At 43.9% G+C, this 21,976-nt stretch overlaps 1 protein-coding gene across 2 annotated transcripts in view; it reads left to right on the forward strand.

The window, feature by feature from the left end:
• Positions 1 to 21,976, forward strand: part of CYFIP2 (cytoplasmic FMR1 interacting protein 2) — a 128,251-nt gene that overhangs the window by 55,218 nt on the left and 51,057 nt on the right. For both annotated transcript variants that reach the window (XR_011073131.1, XM_068536279.1), the window contains exons 16-23: positions 194 to 347; positions 1,507 to 1,663; positions 2,194 to 2,290; positions 5,255 to 5,331; positions 8,071 to 8,179; positions 12,618 to 12,737; positions 19,140 to 19,339; positions 20,205 to 20,292. Coding sequence is in view for 1 of the 2 variants with exons in the window: in XM_068536279.1 (XP_068392380.1) it covers positions 194 to 347; positions 1,507 to 1,663; positions 2,194 to 2,290; positions 5,255 to 5,331; positions 8,071 to 8,179; positions 12,618 to 12,737; positions 19,140 to 19,339; positions 20,205 to 20,292 (1,002 nt within the window). In the remaining variant the exon portion in view is untranslated. The remainder of the gene's footprint in view (positions 1 to 193; positions 348 to 1,506; positions 1,664 to 2,193; positions 2,291 to 5,254; positions 5,332 to 8,070; positions 8,180 to 12,617; positions 12,738 to 19,139; positions 19,340 to 20,204; positions 20,293 to 21,976) is intronic.

Here is a 21,976-nt window from a genome sequence, read left to right on the forward strand (position 1 = left end):
CTGGCCAGTCTCCCTCTTGAAGGTTACACATTCCAAATTTACTTCTCCAACCCTAAACTGGTGCTTCCTTAAGACAGTGCTTTTTAAGGGCAGATATCTTCAGAAAAAAAGAATAGAAGCACAGCACAAAGCGACCTTTTCCCTTGGACGGAGGGCCAGCCCCTGACCTTCCCATCTTCCTTTCTTTTTCAAGCTGTACATGGTGCGGACCATGCTTGAATCGCTCATCGCAGACAAAAGCGGCTCCAAGAAGACCCTGCGGAGCAGCCTGGACGGACCCATCGTCCTCGCCATAGAGGACTTCCACAAGCAGTCCTTCTTCTTCACCCACCTGCTCAACATCAGTGGTGAGCCGCCCTGTCGGGGGCAGGGGGAGGGCTCCCAGGAACTAGAGCGGCTAAGGCTGTCGGGCCAGAAGTTGCAAAGAGACGTGATCATCTACCCAAAGGGGCACATTTTGCCACCAAAGAAAAAAGGCACACTTTCCAGTAGACTCTGGGAAAGGCCAGGCTCAGTCCAGCTATTCTGACTCAGCTAAATCTGGTAGATATTTGTAGCTAATTTGTTACGAAGTTCCCAGTAAAGCGGGATCACAAACAGGTGACACCCTCAGACACACGCAGGGACCAGGTCAGCCTTTTGCTTTTAAGCAGCAGCTCTGAGCTGATTAGTGCCCATTGCTCCTATCAAAGGCGGCTCCCGGACTGCACCTGGATCCCAAGTCCCCCGCTCCACCTCTCCTGTCGGTGGGATGCATGTGCAGCTGGGACAGGGGTGGGGAGTGGAGGGAGAGCAGCATCCCAGGGTCCTGGGAGGTTGGTATTGAAAAGAGTGATCTTAAACAGCCCAAACTTCTCCATAGGGAGCAGCCTAGGAAGGGTCTTCAGGGCCTCTGTAAGGGATCCATAATTATCACAAGCAAGGGTCATGGCATGGCTGCAGTCCAGTTAAAAGCGGGCACCCGTAGATCTGTCTTGACACTTACAGCGAGCACACTTTGACACTTAGATAGCATGTTTTCAGGATGGCTTTGTAAGGACACAATGGAAATTGTAGGGGCATCTAAAGCTCTAAAACATCACTGCCCCCCGCCACACACACACACACCCACACCCACACACACACACACACACACACACACACACACACACTGCTGGGTGAACAAACACTGTCTTCTTTTTTTTTTTTAATTTTTTGGCCACACTGCGCAGCTTGCGGGATCTTAGTTCTCCGACCAGGGATTGAACCCACGCCCTTGGCAGTGAAAGCATGGGATCCTAACCACTGGACCACCAGGGAATTCCCCAAACACTGTCTTCTAAATAGACGTTAGGCTGGCCTTCAGGTACAGGAGAGCAGGGTCTACTGATCAAGTCATATTCGTGAGTACCTGCTCTGTACCTAGCACAATGAAAGAGGAATAAAAGTTTAAAAAATCCCAGTAAGAACTAAGATCTTCGGGTGCTTCCCATGTGTAACCCAAGGCTCTCTCCCTTATGCTTCCAGAAGCCCTGCAGCAGTGTTGCGACCTCTCCCAGCTCTGGTTCCGAGAATTCTTCCTGGAGTTAACCATGGGCCGGCGAATCCAGTTCCCTATTGAGATGTCCATGCCCTGGATTCTAACAGACCATATCCTGGAAACCAAAGAACCTTCCATGATGGAGTAAGAGGCAGGGTTGGGCCAGCAAGGAGGTTCCCGAGGTGCAGGTAGAGGGCAGTTTGCCAGCCAGCGAGCCCTGTTCTTTCCAGAACTTTCCAGATGAGGCAGTGTGCCCCACCCAGGATCAAGTCACCACCAGATGTGACTCAGCCTTGCAGAAAGGTCCAGAAATCTACCAGCCCAACTGCCCTTCCCAGACCTTGTGAGTCTCATAACAGCCACGCTGGGAAAATTATCATCTCTTGGGGTAGGGAAGCTAATGGCCTTAACGGCCACCCGATGTCTTTTAGTCCCAGACTAATTTTTTTCAGGCCTTGCATTTATTAACATCATGGACTTTGATTTCTGTGGGCAGACAGTAAAGTAAGTCATTCCTAAGTGGAGGCTGGAAACATCCTAGACCCTGAAAGGGTCTCTTTTTCCTAACTCTGAATTTGTTCACCCAACTGTTCATATTTCCTAAGCAAGTTTAAATCTGCCTGCCTTAAGAGAGATCATTAGTGAGCTACTGGCCGTTGTTTTTCCCTCTTCAGATACGTCCTCTACCCTTTGGATCTGTACAACGACAGCGCCTACTATGCTCTGACTAAGTTTAAAAAGCAATTCCTGTACGATGAGATCGAAGCTGAGGCAAGTGATTGCTTCTCCTTTTGTTCTTCTAATCCTGTTACAAGAGTCTGGACTTTGCAGATCTCTAGCTGGGCACAAAGTGGGGTGTCTTAGTCCATTTGGGCTGCTATAACGAAATACCACAGACTGCGGGGCTTATAAACAACAGAAATGTATTTCTCACAGTTCTGGAGGCTAGAAGTCTGAGATCAGGGTGCCAACCTGGTCAGGGGAGGGCCCTCTTCTGGGTCCCAGACTTCTTGCCATGTCCTTATGTGGTGGATGGGGCCAGGGAGCTCTCTGGGTCTCTTTTATAAGAGCACTGATCCCATTCACGAAGGCTCCATCCTCATGACCTCATCACCTCCCAAAGGCCCCACCTCCTAATTCCATCACCTTTGGGGGTTAGGATTTCAACACATGAATTCTGGGGGGGACACAAACATTCAGACCATAGCATGGGAGTTCAGTGACTTGCTTTGGAGACTGATCTTTATAAACATCATGATCATCAAAAGGGACCTAGAACAGGATGATAGTCTTTCTTTTTCAGATGTTTAGGGATGGCAAACGTTAGAACTGCATGGGTAAAATTAACTTCTAATGGGTCTTTTACAGTTGGATGAATTGGCTAATAATAATAACAGTAATGCTACCTATCAATTATTATATGTTTACCGTTTGCCAGGTATAGTACTAAGCACTTTATGGACATTTTAAATAATCTTTACAGTAATTTAAGAAGTGTATGCTACTGTCTATTTTACAGATAATAAATCTTAGAGTGTTCAAGTATCCTTACCCCCACATCACACAGCTTACAGAATCTCATTCTAGTACTGGTAGGATGGAAATAGCCATCCTCTCACCTGTGAAGCTGTTGAATAGTCGCTCAATGGCTTTATTTCTGAAATCGTCAGGAAAGGCTGGGATATGCTGCAGTTACAGGCAATCACACGTTCTTAGCAGCTTGGGACCAAAGGTTCATTTCTCCATTGCATGTTGGCTGGGGGCTCTGTTCTATGTAGTCTTTAATCTGGGATATTCACTAGTTGCCCTGGCAGGGGGACGTGTCGGGGTGAATCATACTCCGATACTTAAAGCTTCCACCTGGAAGTGACACATGTCATTGGTCAAAGCAAGTCTCATGGCAGTGCCTCCTTTCAAAGAGGAGCGAGGAAATGCAGTCCTACCACGGGCCGGCAAGGACCAGAAACAGGGCATCAGCAGCCCTAAGGGCTATGAAATATCTCAATTTTGTCATCTGGAAATTGGAATGAGAGTCTCTGCTCCACCTAAGAACATGGGATTATATAAACGTAGAATGAGGCCAATTGTCACACAAATATAAGGCATTCTTATTTATAAAGGAAAGATGTAAGTGTTTTAGGACAAGCATTACCACCAAATTAGTTTGAAAGTTTATGTATTTCAAAGAAAATCTAGTAGAGATGCTGCTTTCTTTCTAAATCTTCCAGTTGCTATGGGAGTTGAAAACCATCTGGACCCCAATGCAAATCTATCCTGTTTGTCTCCTGAGCAGTACACAAACTTGGAAAGAAAGATTCCAGTAGACAAGTTAATTGGTTGCATCTCAGCTTGGACAGGTCCATTTTCCGATAAGATTTTAGACAGTCATGTTCTCCAACAGGTTGAAAACAAAAAATCTAGAGTGTCATATGTCCAAGTGACATTTTAAAAATAAATGTCAAGAAAGCACACAGACAAGCCCTGGGTAACACTGGAGGCCATGGAGCAGAAGTATAAATTGAGACCTCGAGCTCATGGCCTGCCCCCCTTTCTCTTCCCATCTTCAGACTCTGTTCTGAACCAGGAAGGGCCTGTGTGGATACACAAGCTTTGTCTCCCTCCTGTGCCCAAAAACGATGGCCCCTTGGCCAACCCCAGGCCCTAGGGGTGCACACACCTGCAGTGCAATCCACCCTCAGGGAGGAACCCAGGGAAAAGAGCACACAGGGCCTGGAAGGGACTTGGGTTATTTGGGCAAGAATATTCAAAGCTGGTTATAGAAGGGGGGCATGAGTTGGGCACCCTGCCCTGGATCCTATGGGTCCTTTGCCTGAAGGAGGCCCCCTTAGGGATCCTTGAAGCTCAGACTCCAGGGCAGAGGCCTTGGTTACCTGCATATGAGGACAACACTGCACACAGCACTGTGTTTTTATGTTCAGAATAACATTTAGTGTGTAAAATAAAAGATACGAAAGCTCTTTGAATAAAGAGTTAACCTTATGGAGCTGGGAGTTTGGTGCGAAAAGGATTGAAGATTAATCACCTAAATACAGGCTATTTCCTTTGAAGTTATACTGTTACCCTGCTACTATCAGAGCCCATCTCTTTAACGCCCCACCTTTGGCCGTTCCCTGCTCTTGCCATCTTTGGAGGATTTGGTTTCGATCCTCTAAGTCTGCTGTGAACTTTCTTCTCACCTGAGCATCACATTCTGCCACTGACATGATGAAACACTGAAAAGGCAAGAGGGTCTCTTATGCATTAAAAACCAAAGATTTTTAAGCAAACTGGTTTTAAAAAGAGGTTTTAAAATTTTTAATGACCATCAACTTCTTCATTTGCAAAGCAAGGTAAAGTAAAATAAAAGGAAAAGACAAGAAATTCTATCGGGAGAGATGAGGGGACTGATATGTGTAATTACAGGATGTGAAGCCCTATCTGTGGCATGCCCCCTGGGCAGGCACCTTGTAACAGCCAGGAGGGGACCAGTGGGGACGGTGGTTCCTCAACAGCTTTTTGAATTTTGCTCTCTTTGTGCCTGTTGAGGACCTTGAGAGCAAGGGACCAGACTTCCCAAACTTAGTTGGCCACAGAATCTTCTTTTTTTTTTCCTGCAAAGCATCTTGCTTCACCTCACACTTCAGGCAGTCATGCACCACTGCCCCCTTCAGTTGCTGAAATTTCTCTAATGAAGCCGACAGACACCATTGACATTTCCTGCTTCTTCTTCACCAGGTGAACCTGTGTTTTGATCAGTTTGTCTACAAGCTGGCGGACCAGATCTTTGCTTACTACAAAGCAATGGCTGGCAGGTATGAGAGCCCCAGGGCTATGTGCAGCAAAGCTTCCTAAGATTGCCACCTGGAAGGCAAGGTTCTCTGTTGCAAAACCTCCCTTCTCCTTTAGGACCTAAGGAAATCTGAGTGATTCCGTGGGCCTGGATTTGGTGCTAGAATGTAGGAGAAAGGAAAATAGGCAGATGTGGTGCTAGATCTCATGGAGCTTACAGTCTAGTGAGGAAAACAGACATTAATAAAAACTACTGAATGCACAGTGACAAGGGAGGTTCCTATGAAGGACAAGCTAAGGGGAATATATGACAGTTAAACCTGAACTAGTCTTTGGGATGGGTGACTGGAAGGGCTGTCCTGAGAAAGTAACATTTGAGTTCACATCTGAAGTTGATAGGACTTGATTAAGTAAAACTGGGTGAAGAGTAGGGCTAGAAATTGCAGGCAAAACAAACTACTTGTGCAAAGTCCCTGTGACAGAAGCATAAGATGAAGAGCATGCCTACTTCTACTTTGTAGGGCTGTTGAGAGGATTAATGTGAATTAGTACACGTAAATGTCTCATTCACGGACCACAGAGTGGGCAGGCTGCATGGTAAAGCTGGGCAGGTAGGCGGGGCCCAGGTCTTGCGGCCTTGTAGGCATTTGTCCTAGGAGGAGTGGAACACCACGGGATAGTTTCCAAAGTATGACAGTGACCCAGTTTGATTTTTATTTTTAGAAGTTTGATCTTTTAAAAACATTAAACTGTAGAGAATGGATTGGAGGTGAGCAAGAATGGGAGTATGAAGGCCAGACAGAAGGCCAAGGAAGAGGAGAGGTCTGGGCATGTCAAGTTTTACAGGCTCATTCGTATTGTCAGTATGGGTTGATGTAGACCCCTGAGAATTCCTGGGTTCGAGGACCCCATAATAGTACTGGTCAAAAAAACCTGCCTACATAGATAGATAGATAGATAGATAGATAGATAGATAGATAGATAGATAGAGATATTTCCCTTTTTATTGGAAATCCAAATGTACCGACCAGTAATTTCTAGGATTGTTACTTTTTTCCCTACAATAAAAATTTGCTTTGTTTTGCTTTCAACAACTTGAGTTGTTCTGATGTATTTCAGACAGGAGGTGGTGTACAGATGCACAAGTGTCTGTTAACACAGAATGTGCATTAAATGAAGTGAATGGCTCTTAAGGATGTAAACTATAGAAAGCATATGCATAGGGTTTCAGGGAAAGCGCAGAGAACACAGCCTTTCACAAAGGAGTCACTTCACAAGTGTCTGGATTGAATTGCATGGGGTTCTAACAGTGAGCTGGGCTTCCAGCTTCTCTAAGATAATTTTCAAATATGCTGGTCCATTGTCTGTGTAAACAAACTCCGACTTGTCAAACCCTGGGTCCTCTATATATTTAGTTTACAAAATATCCTTATCTGAAATAGGAATCTTAATCTATATCTCTCCTTATAAGGTCTGTGGTTTGTCAAAGATACGGGAAGTTGGGGGAGAGTGCGAGAAGTTGGGAGAGTCAGAGAGAGCACAGGAGGGGCAGAGTGATCTAGATCATTGCTTTCCATCAGAAATATAATGCAATCACAAATGTTGGGTCACAGATGTAATTTTAAATGTTTTAGTAGCCACATTTTAAAAATTAATTTAATACTATATTTTATATAATCCATTATATCTAAAATAGTATAATTTCAACATGTAACCAATAAAAGTTATTAAGGAAATAGTTTTCAATGTTTTTTTCCTAAGTCTTCAACATCTAGTGTGTATTTTATGCTAATAGCACATCTCAGCCTGGAACCGCCACGTTTCAGGTGCTCAGTAAACTCACCTGGTGGGTGGCTAATGTATTGGACAGTGTAGATTTAGATGATGTCACTTTCCTGCTTAAAACCTTTCCGTGGCTTCAATTACATCTAGAAAACATCTAACCTCCTTACTGTGCCTTATATCGTCCCCCATGGTCTGGCCCCTAGACTAACTTTATAAATTCATTTTTGCACCATACTCTCCAGCACACCTGCTCCTTATCTACACTGACCATTTTTCCTTTTTCTCAACGTACCAAGCTAATCATGCCTGAAAGATTCTTCCCCCAGATCTTTCCATTTTTAGCATTTAGGTCTCTGTCCAACAGAACCTCTTTAGAGAGGCTTTCCCTGACCTCCTAACACCAAATGATCCTGTTTTATTATTTTCAGAGCACTTATTACTCTGCAATCCATGGCTCAGTGTAAAAGATCATAATAGAACATCTAATTCATAGGATTGTTGTGAGATTAAAAAGGACTCTCTGCATGTACGTGTATGCCTGGTGAATAGTAAATACTATACAGCTATTTACTATTATCTGAAATTATTTTATTCCTCTGCTTATTTATTTATTTTCAGTCTCTCTTTACTAGAACGTAAGCTCCATAAGGACAAGAACTTTGTATCCTCGGTACCTAGAATGTTTCCTGGGATATACTAAGCAGGCACTCAATTGCTTTTATGGTGAATGAATAAAAGCAAGAAAGCATCTCAACTTCTGTGTTGCCTGTCTTTAACGCAGAAATTCTATTTCACATATTGAGCTTTTTGGGCTGAAAAAAATTAGAAGAACTTTGCTCTAGATCAGAAAAAAATATTTAAAATATATAAGATAGCACTTCATGAGTAGATCCTGTGGTTTGAAATACACATGGCTGGGTGATTGATCACCATCTACCGTCATGTTTACTGGCTTATTTCACTTTTATCCCTTCCAGTGTCCTGTTGGATAAACGTTTTAGGGCTGAATGTAAGAATTATGGAGTCATCATTCCATACCCACCATCCAACCGCTACGAAACGCTGTTGAAGCAGAGACACGTCCAGGTATGGTGACAGAGGTGGAATGGGCAGGAGAGAGGAACTGTGACGTTAGCCTAGAGATTGGAAATCAGGACTGCTTACCATCTTCCCTGGGTATTGCCCCGCGTGGGCTGCTGACTGGATATAACACCCCCTCAGAATCTTACAGTCAAGAGGCATTGGGCTTCCTTTGGTTCAAGTTCTAGGCTTCTCAGCCCAGCTGCCTTTCACCTCTGATGAGTAGCGGCCACCAAAGCCTTTGTCCTCCCATCATAAGCTGCAGCCCACCTCCTTCAGTCGGGACTAATGTTCAGAAATGCGTATATCTACCCCTGAACAGAGCCCATTATGGTTTGTTTTTGTGGAGTTAGTCTCTGTTAACATTTGACCCCAGATGTAGAGGAAATTCTGCCAGGAGCTAGAAACATATCCCTGCTTAAAAATGTTCATGTGAGCCTGGCAGACAAAAATAGGTGCTCCAGCAGACCTTGCATCCTACTCCTAAGCCCTGCTGTCAGCCGCACAGTGTTGAAATGGCCTTCATGCTGTGACCTCTGCATGCTTATCCTGTGGTTCACGTGTTTGTGGAGAAGACTTGGGTGAAGGGAAGCAGGGCTGAGACTGAGAAGATGCCCTGGATAAAGAGGAGAGGATTTGCCCTGGATAAAGAGGAGAGGATTTACCCTGGAAACCCTGGATATTCCCATTGCTCTGAGAAATCTAAGAGAAATGGAGAATCGTAAGAGGAAAAACACATTTTCACCTCTGCCAACAGTAAGGGCTCAAAGAGAGTTTTTCCTTCAGCCTCTCAGAAGATTACAGCTATCAGTTACCAGTGCAGCTAGAATTAGTCACAGGACATTAATCCTGAGGGCTTTGTGTGTGCTATAAGGAGCCTTAGTCAGTTGGTGGAAAATCTCTCCCAAAAGGGAAGCAGAAAAAAATTAAATAGTTAAGAATAATCCTTGGGCACCTAGCAAAGTGCAGTGCACGCAACAGGTACTGAATAAATGTTTATTGCTATCTACGTAGCATCTGCAGTAATGTCCACGTGTACCCCAGTGGAAATTATCCTAAGCTATATTTTCCAGCCTGTAGTCAGCCCTTCTCCTCACGCTTTTAAATTCATCCCCGTAAAGGTACACGGTAGGCCCTCGCTGGGGGGATGGCTACTCCCTGGTGACTCTGAACTGGGGCACAGGACGGATACAGGAAGAACTTCAAGGGTAGATTCAGGATGTCAGCAATGCATGGGGTACCAGAGTGTGTCCTGAGCCTCTTCCTACAGTCTGAATGCATCGTATTTTTCCTCAACTTTTTTTTTTTAATATATCTTTATTGGAGTATAATTGCTTCACAATACTGTGTTAGTTCCTGTTGCACAACAAAGCTAATCAGCCATATGCATACACATGTCCCCATATCCCCTCCCTCCCATCCTCCCTATCCCACCCCTCTAGGTCATCGCAAAGCACCGAGCCGATCTCCCTGTGCTATGCTGCTGCTTCCCACTAGCCAACTGTATTACATTCAGTACTGTATATATGTCGAAGATACTCTCACTTCGCCCCAGCTTCGCCCTCCCACCCCATGTCCTCAAGTCGATTTTCTGTGTCTACCTCTTTATTCCTGCCCTGCAACTAGGTTCATCAGTACCTTTTTTTTTTTTTTTTTTAGATTCCATATATATGTGTTAGCATACGGTATTTGTTTTTCTCTTTCTGACTTACTTCACTCTGTATGACAGACCCTAGGTCCATCCACCTCACTACAAATAACTCAATTTCGTTTCTTTTTATGGCTGAGTAATATTCCATTGTATATATGTGCCACATCTTCTTTATCCATTCATCTGTCGATGGACATTTAGGTTGGTTCCATGTCCTGGCTATTGTAAATAGTGCTGCCATGAACATCGTGGTACATGTCTCTATTTGAATTATGGTTTTCTCCGGGTATATGCCCAGTAGTGGGATTGCTGGGTCATATGGTAGTTCTATTTTTAGTTTTTGAAGTAACCTTCATACTGTTTTCCATAGTGGTTGTATCAATTTACATTCCCACCAACAGTGCAGGAGGGTTCCCTTTTCACCACACTCTTTCCAGCATTTATTGGTTCTAGATTTTTTAATAATGTCCATTCTGACCTGCGTGAAGTGATACCTCATTGTAGTTTTGATTTGCATTTCTCTAATGATTAGTGATGTTGAGCATCCTTTCATGTGTTTGTTGGCAATCTGTATATCTTCTTCGGAGAAATGTCTATTTAGGTCTTCTGCCCATTTTTGGATTGGGTTGTTTGATTTTCTGATATTGAGCTGCGTGAGCTGCCCTGTATATTTTGGAGATTAATCCTTTCTCAGTTGCTTCGTTTGCAAATATTTTCTCCCATTCTGAGGGCTGTCTTTTTGTATTGTTTATGGTTTCCTTTGCTGTGCAAAAGCTTTCAAGTTTCATTAGGTCCCATTTGTTTATTTTTGTTTTTATTTCCATTTCTCTAGTAGGTGGGTCAAAAAGGATCTTGCTGTGATGTATGTCATCTAGTGTTCTGCCTATGTTTTCCTCTGAGAGTTTTATAGTGTCTGGCGTTAACACTAAGGCCTTTAATCCATTTTGAGTTTATTTTTGTGTATGGTGTTAGGGTGTGTTCTAATTTCATTCTTTTACATGTAGCTGTCCAGTTTTCCCAGCACCACTTATTGAAGAGGCTGTCTTTTCTCCATTGTATATTCTCGCCTCCTGTATCAAAGATAAGGTGACCATATGTGTGTGGGTTTACCTCTGGGCTTTCTATCCTGTTCCATTGATCTATATTTCTGTTTTTGTGCCAGTCCCATACTGTCTTAGTTACTGTAGCTTAGTAGTATAGTCTGAAGTCAGGGAGCCTGATTCCTCCAGCTCTGTTTTTCTTTCTCAACATTGCTTTGGCTATTCAGGGTCTTTTGTGTTTCCATACAAACAGTGAAATTTTTTGTTCTAGTTCTGTGAAAAATGCCATTGGTAGTTTGATGGGGATTGCATTGAATCTGTAGATTGCTTTGGGTAGTCTAATCATTTTCACCATATTGATTCTTCCAATCCAAGAACATGGTATATTTCTCCATCTGTTTATGTCATCTTTGATTTGTTTCATCACTGTTTTATGGTTTTCTGAGTACAGGTCTTTCGCCTCCTGAGGCAGGTTTATTCCTAGGTGTTTTACTCTTTTTGTTGCAATGGTAAATGGGAGTGTTTCCTTAATTTCTCTTTCTGATTTTTCATTGTTGGTCTATAGGAATGCCAGAGATTTCTGTGCATTCATTTTGTATCCTGCAACCTTACCAAATTCATTGATTAGCACTAGTAGTTTTCTGGTGGCATCTTTAGGATTTTCTATGTGTAGTATCATGTCATCGGCAAACAGTGACAGTTTTACTTCTTCTTTTCCAATTTGGATTCCTTTTATTTCTTTTTCTTCTCCGACTGCTGTGGCTAAAACTTCCAAAACTATATAGAGTGGTGAGAGTGGACATCCTTGTCTTGTTCCTGATGTTAGTGGAAATGCTTTCAGTTTTTCACCATTGAGTATGATGCTTGCTGTGGGTTTGTCATATATGGCCTTTATTATGTTGAGGTACGTTCCCTCTGTGCCCATTTTCTGGAGAGTTTTTATCATAAATGGGTGTTGAATTTTGTCAAAAGCTTTTTCTGCATCTATTGAGGTGATCATATGGTTTTTATTCCTTAATTTGTTAATGAGGTGTATCACGTTGATTGATTTGCGTATATTGAAGAATCCTTGCTTCCCTGGGATAAATCCCACTTGATCATGGTGTATGAGCCTTTTAATGTGCTGTTGGATTCTGTTTGCTGGTATTTTGTTCAGGATTTTGACATCTGTGTTCATCAAAGAATAACACAGTAAACACACAGATATACTTTGTAGCCAGATTCATGATTATTCATGTTTTAACCACATTTGATTCACTTTCTTTTACTCATGTATGTGTTTTTTCTCTCTCATAAATATAGTAAGTGTAGTTTAAATATATGTTTATAGTATATATAATTTTAAAAACATATTTTCATATAAATATTAGGTTGACCAAAATGTTCATAACATCTTACAGAAAAATACCAAATGAACTTTTTGGCCAACCCACTATATTAAAATATATATTTTAATATACATACTTTTTTCTTAGCCAGTTGAAAGTAAGTTGGAGACATATGACACTTTACCACTGATACCTCAGCATGTATCTCCTAAGAACAAGGACATCCTTTCATCATCCAAATAGAATTATCATACTCAGGAAATTTAATAATACTGTTTTCTTCATAGAGTCCCTATTTGTCCTGGTCATGTTCTTTATAATTTTAGTACAATTTCCTATCAGTGCATTGCATTTAGTTGTCACGTGCCTGTGCAAACAAACCTTAAGTAACCTTGTGTCTCCCTCTCTCTCTCTCTTCCATGCAGCTGTTGGGTAGATCAATTGACTTGAACAGACTCATTACCCAGCGCATCTCTGCCGCCATGTATAAATCCTTGGACCAGGCCATCAGCCGCTTTGAGAGTGAGGACCTGACCTCCATCGTGGTAAGAGATGGGGGCCCTTGTGAGTTCTGCTCTGGGACTTCTCAGACTAGAAGCCTCATTGGGGGTTGTTGTTAGCCTGGTACTGAGCTAGTTACAGAGAAGCAACGGGTCTCTTTCTCATCTGAATGAGACGGGGAAAAAAAAAAAAGATTTAAAAAGAATAAGAGTAATCTTACCTTCCTGGTTGCCTAGAGGATGGGAGTGGAGGGGGGATCTTGAAATCTCTAGAAATGGCCAGCCCTGGGGCACAGCTGCTTGTCCTTTAGGATTCTACAGCTCCAGAAAGTAGCTGGCTGGTCCTAACAAACTAGGGAAGGTTACACAGCACCGTCAGCTTTGTGGGTATGCAGTAGTCTAGAGCCCACAGAGTCTCTTGACTGGTTTAATGCTCTGCTGTCACCATCTTGGAATTCTTAATCATTTTCTAACAAGGGTCCCCACATTTTCATTTTGTGCTGGGACTTGCAAATTATATAGTTGTTCCTGATGCACAAGCATGGGACAGGCCTGCTACCTTCTTTTATTAATCAGCAATTTGAACTACTCTCTGCTAATTCTTTCCAAGAACTAGAATAACTTGATTGATCAGTCTTTCAGTGAATCAAAGGAAGCTTTTAATGCTTCAAAAGCAGGTGAGTAGAAGGAATGAGAGAAGTAGAAAATCACCACTAGAACACCACAGTAGTAATGGTTGCAGGCAAGATCCAGTAACAGATGCTAAAATTAGCGGGCAGAACTTTGAGAAGAGTATTTTATGATTCTTCTTATTATGAGGTTTCTAGAATAGTGAGATTTATAGAGACAGAAAGTACAATGGTGTTTGCCAAGAAATGGGGAGTTAGTGCTTAATGGGTACAGAGGTTCAGTTGGGGAGATTAAGAAGTTCTGGAGGTGGATGGTGGTGATGGTGGCACAACAATATGAATGTGTCTAATGCCACAGATGTGTACATTTAAAAGAGTTAAAATGGTAAATTTTGTGTTATCTATATTTCACCAAAGTTTTAAAATTACTCAAAAATTTTAAAAAAACTTAGAGAAGAAAAAGCATTCTTACATAGTCTCGAATTATCTCCTTCAAGATATTTATTAATTGCAAAGGGAAGAATTCTGATTTTACAATGGGGAAATCTAGCAGACACCATCTTTTTTTTTTTTTTTTGCAGAATATTTGTTATTATATTTATGTTTTCTCTTTTTTTTAACATCTTTATTGGAGTATAATTGCTTTACAATGTTGTGTTAGTTTCTGCTGTATAACAAAGTGAATCAGCTATACGTATACATATATCCCCATATCCCCTCCCTCTTGCGTCTCCCTCCCACCCTCCCTATCCCACCCCTCTAGGTGGTCACAAAGCACCGAGCTGATCTCCCTGTGCTATGCGGCTGCTTCCCACTAGCTATCTATTTTACATTTGGTAGTGTATATATGTCCATGCCACTCTCTCACTTCGTCTCAGCTTACCCTTCCCCCTCCCCCTCCCCGTGTCCTTAAGTCCACTCTCTACGTCTGTATCTTTATTCCTGTTCTGCCCCTAGGTTCTTCAGAACCTTTTTTTTTAGATTCCATATATGTGTATTAGCATACGGTATTTGTTTTTCTCTTTCTGACTTACTTCACTCTGTATGACAGACTCTAGGTCCATCCACCTCACTACAAATAACTCAATTTCGTTTCTTTTTATGGCTGAGTAATATTCCATTGTATATATGTGCCACCTCTTCTTTATCCATTCATAGCAGACACCATCTTAACCAAGCATGAAAGGTTAATATCACCAGAAATAAGGTATATTCATGTATCCCCTGATATGTATGCATAATGCAAAATGCATAATCTCAATCTAATCATGAGAATATATCAGATAAACCCAAATCAAATGGTATTCAAAAATGAACAATGCTTTTCAAAAGCATCCAGAACATAAAAGACAAAGAGATACTGAAATCTGTTAGAGATTGGGAAAGACTAAGGAAACATGACAACTCAGTACAATGTGGGATTCTGGATTGAACCCTAAAATGGGAGAAAAAAAAAACCTTTGTGGGAAAAAATGGTGAAATTTGAATAAGGTCTGTCATTTAGTTCATAGAATTGTACCAATGTTAGTTTCCTACTTTAGGTAACTTATGTAAGAGGTTAACATTGGAGAAACTGGGTCAGGAATATGCAGGAAGTCTGCAGTTTTCACAGCTTTTCTGTAAGTCTAAAATTATTTCAAAATAAAAAGGGTTTTTTTTTTTTTTTAATGGACAAAGTGGTTTTTTAAAAAGGGACTGGGACTTCCCTGGTGGTGCAGTAGTTAAAAATCCACCTGCCAATGCAGGGGACATGGGTTCGATCCCTGTTCCAGGAAGATCCCACGTGCCACGGAGCAACTAAGCCTGTGCGCCACAACTACTGAGCCTGTGCGCCGCAACTACTGAAACCCACGGGCCTACTAACAAGAGCAGCCACCGCAACAAGAGAAGCCACCGCAATGAGAAGCCTGTGCACCACAGCAAAATGTAGCCCCCCCTACTCACCCCAACTAGAAAAGGCCTGCGTGCAGCAACAAAGACCCAATGCGGCCAAAAAATAAGTTAAAAAAAATTAAATAAAAAGAAAGAAAGAAAAAGGGACTAAGAACTAGGACTCTAGCATCAGAAAGACCTTGGGGTCCCAGTCCTGGCCCCGCCACTTAACTAGCTGGGTGATCTTGGGTGAGTTACTTATCTTATACTGCAAGCCTGTAGTACAATGGAGGAAATGTTAGAATCCACCTCATAGACGTGTCGAAAGGATGAAATGAGATACTGCCTGGAAAGAGCTTTGCATAGTTCCTTGCACTTAAAGAAAATAGCTTATGAAAAAAGAGAAACATAGAAATTTTGAGCTACAAATGAGGTGCTCTCAGGGTAGATTAGCAGAAGCATTTCCAAGAGAACTTGACCCAACTGCCCACCTAAGTACTGGGTCACTGACTTTGAGAGACTATGATATAGCACAAGTTCTTCTGGGAGATCTACTTTAAGAAATATCTTTCTTTCCCAATGTTAACAGTGATTATCTCCAAGAGGTGGGATTTTTGTTTTTATCTTCTTTGTTTATCTGTATCTTCTAGTTTTCCAGTAATGAATGAGCATATCTTATGGAAAAACTGGTTTTGGGGTGTGTGTGGGTATCTATGGCCTCTTCCCAGCCCTTGAAAGGCACTGAATGTTCTTTTAGCTGGGAACAAAATCAAAACAAACAGTGAAAGCCTGTGTTTGTCAGGTGAGGGCAACATCCCCCAGGAGAGTAGCCACTTCCCATGAAGCCCATGAAGAGGAGAGCCCAGGGATGCTCTCTCCTGTAGGGTCAGGAGGCCCCCACTGCCTTGGCTGAGAAGCCTTCTGCCTCTTCTGAGAAACAAAGCAAAGGATGTGCTCCCCTCAGCCCTTCCCTCCACCTTAGAAGCTCCGTCCTGAGATAGGGGAGGGGGTGGCTTGATGCCCAGTTGGGAGGGTTGCAGAGATTTCATTGGTCGGTGGCCCTCATCCTACGCAGCTGAGCAAATAGATTCTCGGAGGGATCTGATGCCAAAGTTGAGAGCTGGCAGCCTGCAGGCTGTGTTTTATTTAGGCTGCGAAGCATATTTTAAATTTGGAGCCAACACTTAACACTTGGAAGAATTCGAATAAAACTGCAGAAGCTCTGGCAACCTCAGACCAGCCTTCCCAGATGGCAGCAATTGCCTAGAAATGACTAGACTTTCCCATCGGCTGGGCTGGGCTCTCCTGGGTTTGCCGCAGGCCCTGTGGCACAATTCATTCATGAGATGACCTACCAGGCCTTGCTGTGCCTGAGTTTGAGACCCCTATTCTCCTGGCCCGCCTGGACCACAGAGCTGGTTAACGGCCAAGTGCGGCTGACACTCAAGTTTTCTGGTTCCCGTGGAAAAGCCCTTTCCACTACTTCACAGAAGTTGCCCATTTGGGTGTTTTGTTTCCCCAGTGCTGCTTCTCTGTTGCCCCCCAGTAAATCGGCTTTACTACAGAGAGCTGACATCCTCTCAGAAGGCACCTGGACCACCCCTGTGGCCTTCTAAACCTCTGTGCCTTGATGCACTGAGCCCTGCATCCCTCAGGCAAGTGCCCTCTTCTGATTGAAAGGCTGGAAGTACACGGCTGATGCAAAACACAGTTTGTATTACGTAATAAAAACTCCTGTGGCATGGCGGAAGAAGTGGACCTACATTTCCAGCACCCCCATATCAGCGGAGTCGAGCCCTCTCTCCTTCAGTCTCTGATGCACATCTTTGAGACCGTTAAAATCACAGAACATTAGAACAGAAATTGTTCAATCCCAGTTTGTCATCTGTAGCTCTCTTCATGGTAACAGGGCACCTCCATGTGCTAAGGGACTCAGTGATCTTAGAAATAAAATCATGCACATTCATTGCATTTATTTATTTATTTACTTACTTACTTACCCACCCTAAGTGAATAGGAACAAAAATGCCATCCAGCTAGCTAGGCCCCAAGAGATGGAAGCAGAGAGCTGATTCTGTATTTCCACCCTTCATTTACTTCACGGTGCGCAGTGACTGGAAACTTACTCTTCCAGCTACCATTCCAGAATTGCAATCCAGATCTTGGCCTTCTTTCAAGAGATGGAAGGATCTGCCATCACTAAGCCCCATTCTGACGTAGTAACAAATAATCCGATGGCGTGAAGTAGCCGCTCCACCTTTATCTGGCAGCGGCTCTCCAATTTGCCACGGACAGCCCAGCCCGGGGCTCCCTCCTCCCCCTGCTTGTCTCACTTACCTGCAGCCAGTTAAGGCTGCAAGCTTTGATACAGTATTTTGACCCCGATTTAGAGCCACAGAATCTGAGCTTCAGAGAGACGAAGCTCCAAGATTGGACGCGTGGTCTGGGTCTACGACACTCTGGACCCCAACCAGAGTCAGAGGGGTCTTGTGGCTGATGAGAAGAAAATTGAGTCTCTGGTGTGAGGCCACCTCCTGTGACTGTAGACAACTGGGCTCCAAGGCCCAGCTCTTCCAGCTGGCCCTCTGACCGTCCCACCTCCTGGCCACACTCTGGGGAACTGCCTTTGCCGACGTTCTTTTAGCTTTTATGTTGTAAAGCCATCTTTGCTTTTCAAAGGGCTTTCTCAGTCATTGCTTCTTTATTCCAGGCAGCTGTGTCACAGGGGCCAAACACACGTGATTTGGAGTCAGAAGACCTGGGATCACATTCTAAGCCCTGTTCTGTATTCACTCTATGACCCTGAGCAAGTTACTTCACCCTCTGAGCCTCGGTTTTCCCCTCTATGAAACAGGGGCAGTCATACCCACCTCAAAAGTTGGCTTAACCACTACAGTATAGGAGTGTCCTAGAGCATCACAGAGATGCTTTCTGCACAGGATTGTGCCTTGAGTCTCTTTGATAGCAATAAAGCAAGGAATTAAAGCCAGCCCAAAGGATTTTATCCTTTTTACTTCCTAGCAAGTGCAGTGACCTGTTCTGTCCAGATGTTATCCACTCTGCTCCTATTCTCTGCCTGAAGGTTGGATTCCAAATGACCAGGGCCCACAGCTCATGCACGTCCTTGGTCCACAGCTTGCAGCCAAACCTTTGCCAACATGTGTAACCAACCCCTGTGTGACTGAGGGGCACAGGAGGAGTCCAGAGGAGGGAACGTTCTGCCCCCAACTGTTTTTTAAATTTCTATAGTATACAACTGTTAAGAATGTGAACTTTGGAGCCCAGCTTCCTGGATTTGAAGCCAAGTTACTGCACTTCTTAAAGCCTAGTTTCTATATGTATACAGTAAGAACAGCCATCATGCTGACCTGATAGGGGTTTTTGAGCATGAAGTGAGTTAACACATATAAAGTGCTTAGAATACTGCTTGGCATGTATTAGACTGAACCATAAAAAATTACTAACATTGAGTGGTGTTTGACCTAAAAAACAGTAGTTTCACATGGTCCAACCTAATTGTAAGTACCTAGTAGGTGGTAGCTCTTTTGATTGCTTTCTACAGGGTGGAGGTAGAGCCTCTGGTGATGGATGGATGTTCACAACTTTCCTTTACTTTACTTGCAGCTCAGAGGGACAAGCTTTTTCCTTACTAACCTAGAAGCTGGAGAGCAAGTAGTCATGCTTTTCTACCCAGGGGCGGGGCAGACAAGGGATTCGCACATGGTCTGTGGGCAGGCATGCAGCCTCCCTGGGCATGGTCTGGTACTTCCTTCACTCAGAAGAAGGGAACGTTGCATACTACTGTAGCGGTCCTAGTCCCATGCTGGCCGTTATAAAGTTGTCTGAGGGGCCCTCACCTGCATGAAAGACATCCGTCAGATAATGGTGTCTGCGTGCAAGGCGCGTGTGTAAGTCCTCAGCAGCCGCGGGCTCTCTCTCTGGGCAGGAGCTGGAGTGGCTGCTGGAGATCAACCGGCTCACACACCGGCTGCTGTGTAAGCACATGACCCTGGACAGCTTCGATGCCATGTTCCGGGAGGCCAATCACAACGTGTCTGCCCCCTACGGCCGCATCACCCTGCACGTCTTCTGGGAGCTGAACTTCGACTTCCTCCCCAACTACTGCTACAATGGGTCCACCAACCGGTAAGGGAGTCTCTGTGCAAAGCAGAGTGGGGGTGGCGGTAGAAGCAGCCAGCTGTCTCCTCCAGATGAGCCCTCTCAGTGTCATCAGGGCCTGGCTCACGGCCAGCATAGAATAAGTATGTGCCAGAGTCACGGAAGGGTCTGGGAGGAATCCACACACTTAGCAAGATGGACTTCCGGTTCTCTAAAGATTTGGGACTTTCAATCCTCTTGTGCAGAGATCTGCACACTCCAGCCCACAAGACACCCCTAGTTGCCAGCTCTTTTTGTTCAGCCCGTGAGCTAAGAATGGTATTGATATTTTGAGATGGCTAGGGAAAAAATCCAAAGAATTATAATTTGATGACAAGTAGAAATTATTTGAAATTCACAAAGTTTTATTGGAACTCTGCCATCCATGCTCACTCATTTACTGTTATGAGAATGTTTATGGGTGCTTCCATGCTACAGCAGAGTTGAGTAGTTGTGACAGAGACCATCTGGCTGGCAAAGCGGAACATATTTCCTATCTGGGCCTTTATAGAAAGAGTTTGCAGCACTCTACTCTTGAGGAAACCAAACTGAGGGTGGAAGGTCCAAGCCCTGGAGAAGGCTGTTTTCAGGCCCACCCTGTTCTCGACTTTCTTGACCACTGTCTGAGCAGCTGCAAGCCCAGAGTCGAGCCTGTGAACCTGGATTACAGTGTTCCCATCTATGAAAAGGAGATAGGAGTTAAACGGGAGTCTGTCAGAAGTACCTGTATAGGCCACCGCCTAAGAAACAGTGTGGTTGCACCTGATCAGGAAGGGCTCCCGCTATATCATGTCCCGTGAAGAATAATATTAGGACCCAGTTAACTGCTGCCGCATCTCTTTTATTCTACTAGTTTTGTCCGAACTGCCATTCCTTTCACCCAAGAACCACAAAGAGATAAACCCGCCAACGTCCAGCCTTATTACCTCTATGGGTCCAAGGTGAGTGGTCTTGCCTGTGTCCTACTTCTAAGAGGAATAGTGAGCAAAAGCAGATAGAAGAGTGTTCCCCAAATCAGAAAAGCAAGAAGCATGGAGATACAGAGGCAGCAGTGAAATCCAGGCAGAAACAACTGGAAGTATATTCATCTTTATTTGTTCACAGCTAGCAGGGGTGAGGGTGAGTGCAGACCTGGTGGGGCTGGATTCTGGGCAGGAACAGTCTGGGGGGGACTTTACGAGGCAAGCAGGGAAATAGGTGTGTGGGTCTCCTTGTCTTGGCGTCCCATCTCCTCCTGTTCTCGGTTGATTCATTGCGGTATCATCCTGCGATTCGGGGATTTTGTGCTCCGTGAAGATGAGGGATTTGCAGACAGGAAGCAGTTGGGAAGGTGGAGCTTTGAAGGAAATCCCAGATGGCCGGAGTTAGAGCTGAGAGGTCTCCTCCTGTCTCTTTGCTGCTTTGTTCACAATGCCAGTCCTGACACTAACAAAGCTTCCCAGGTGGTGCCTGTTCTGGACTTTCAGTCCTTTGCCATTCATTAAACGGACATTCCTTAAGCCCCCACTGTAGGCCAGATGCTGGGCAGGTTCTCCGTGCTGGGAATTTAGCAGAGGTTGAATCTGACGTATCTCCACCCTCCTCCAGCTCCATTTCCACACCCGGGGTGGGCACTGGGGAACACCCTTCACAAAATCTTACCATCACTATGACATATGTAGGAGATCGTTTCTTACCCTGCAGGTTTGTGTGGGAGAACACCACAGAAAGGGTGCAATAGCTCAACAACAACAGCAAAAAAGCCAAGATTTTTTTGTGTGTGACGGATGAAAAATGGCCACCTTTGACCCCATTTTCACAAAGTAAGCACAGATGGACTTAGAAGAAGTGACTGGATAAATATAGCATGGTTAGAAAAGGTGCTTCTCTAGGTCGGGGAGCCCTAGATTGGGAAGTGTGAGGAACCAAGATGAGTGCCCTTCACTTGGGCCTGAATGTGGGGCTTAGGAAGTCTTAGGATGATGCTGAGAGAGTACAGGTGTCTTCTCCAGAGCAGCCAGTCTGGTCAAGGCAACTCTCTCAAATCAGGGAACCCTTACAGACAGCACTGTAGACAGTTCACAGTCATGGCATGAATTAACAGTCACTCACAAAGTAACTCCCTTTGCAATACTCTTTCAAACCTTGCTGATTATATCAAGGAGCAAGTCTTATGTTGGTGCTAATATGTCTTTAATACCTTTCCAACGACCGCTAATCTCCCTTTTGATCAGAGATGAGAGAGCAGGTCCTGAGCTCAGAGTCCTTGGTAGGGAATAGTATCCAAGTCAAATTTAGTATTGTTTTGTTTTCATTCTATTTATTATGTCTCTTCCCTTCTATTTATAGCAGGAGGGTGCTGGTTTTTCATTTGGGGAGTAGCATAAGGCTATGTTTTAATAATAATCGTAAAGATAGTCTGTGGTTTAAAAAAAAGTGAAGATGGGGTACAAAGTGGTGTGCGGTTGGCTGAAAGTTGGAAAACACTCCAGAGCAAGGCTTCTCACATCTTTCCAAAATAATGCCCCTCAACAGCAGAGGAGACTGGACGTTTGCCTCAGCTGACTGAAAGCATAACTAAAGAGCCCATCTTCAACTCAAAAATCTCCTGGAAGTTTTGTGTTTTATTTAAGTCATGCAGGTTTC

The sequence above is a fragment of the Eschrichtius robustus genome, chromosome 2 (assembly GCF_028021215.1).
Source record: "Eschrichtius robustus isolate mEscRob2 chromosome 2, mEscRob2.pri, whole genome shotgun sequence".
NCBI lineage: Eukaryota > Metazoa > Chordata > Mammalia > Artiodactyla > Eschrichtiidae > Eschrichtius > Eschrichtius robustus.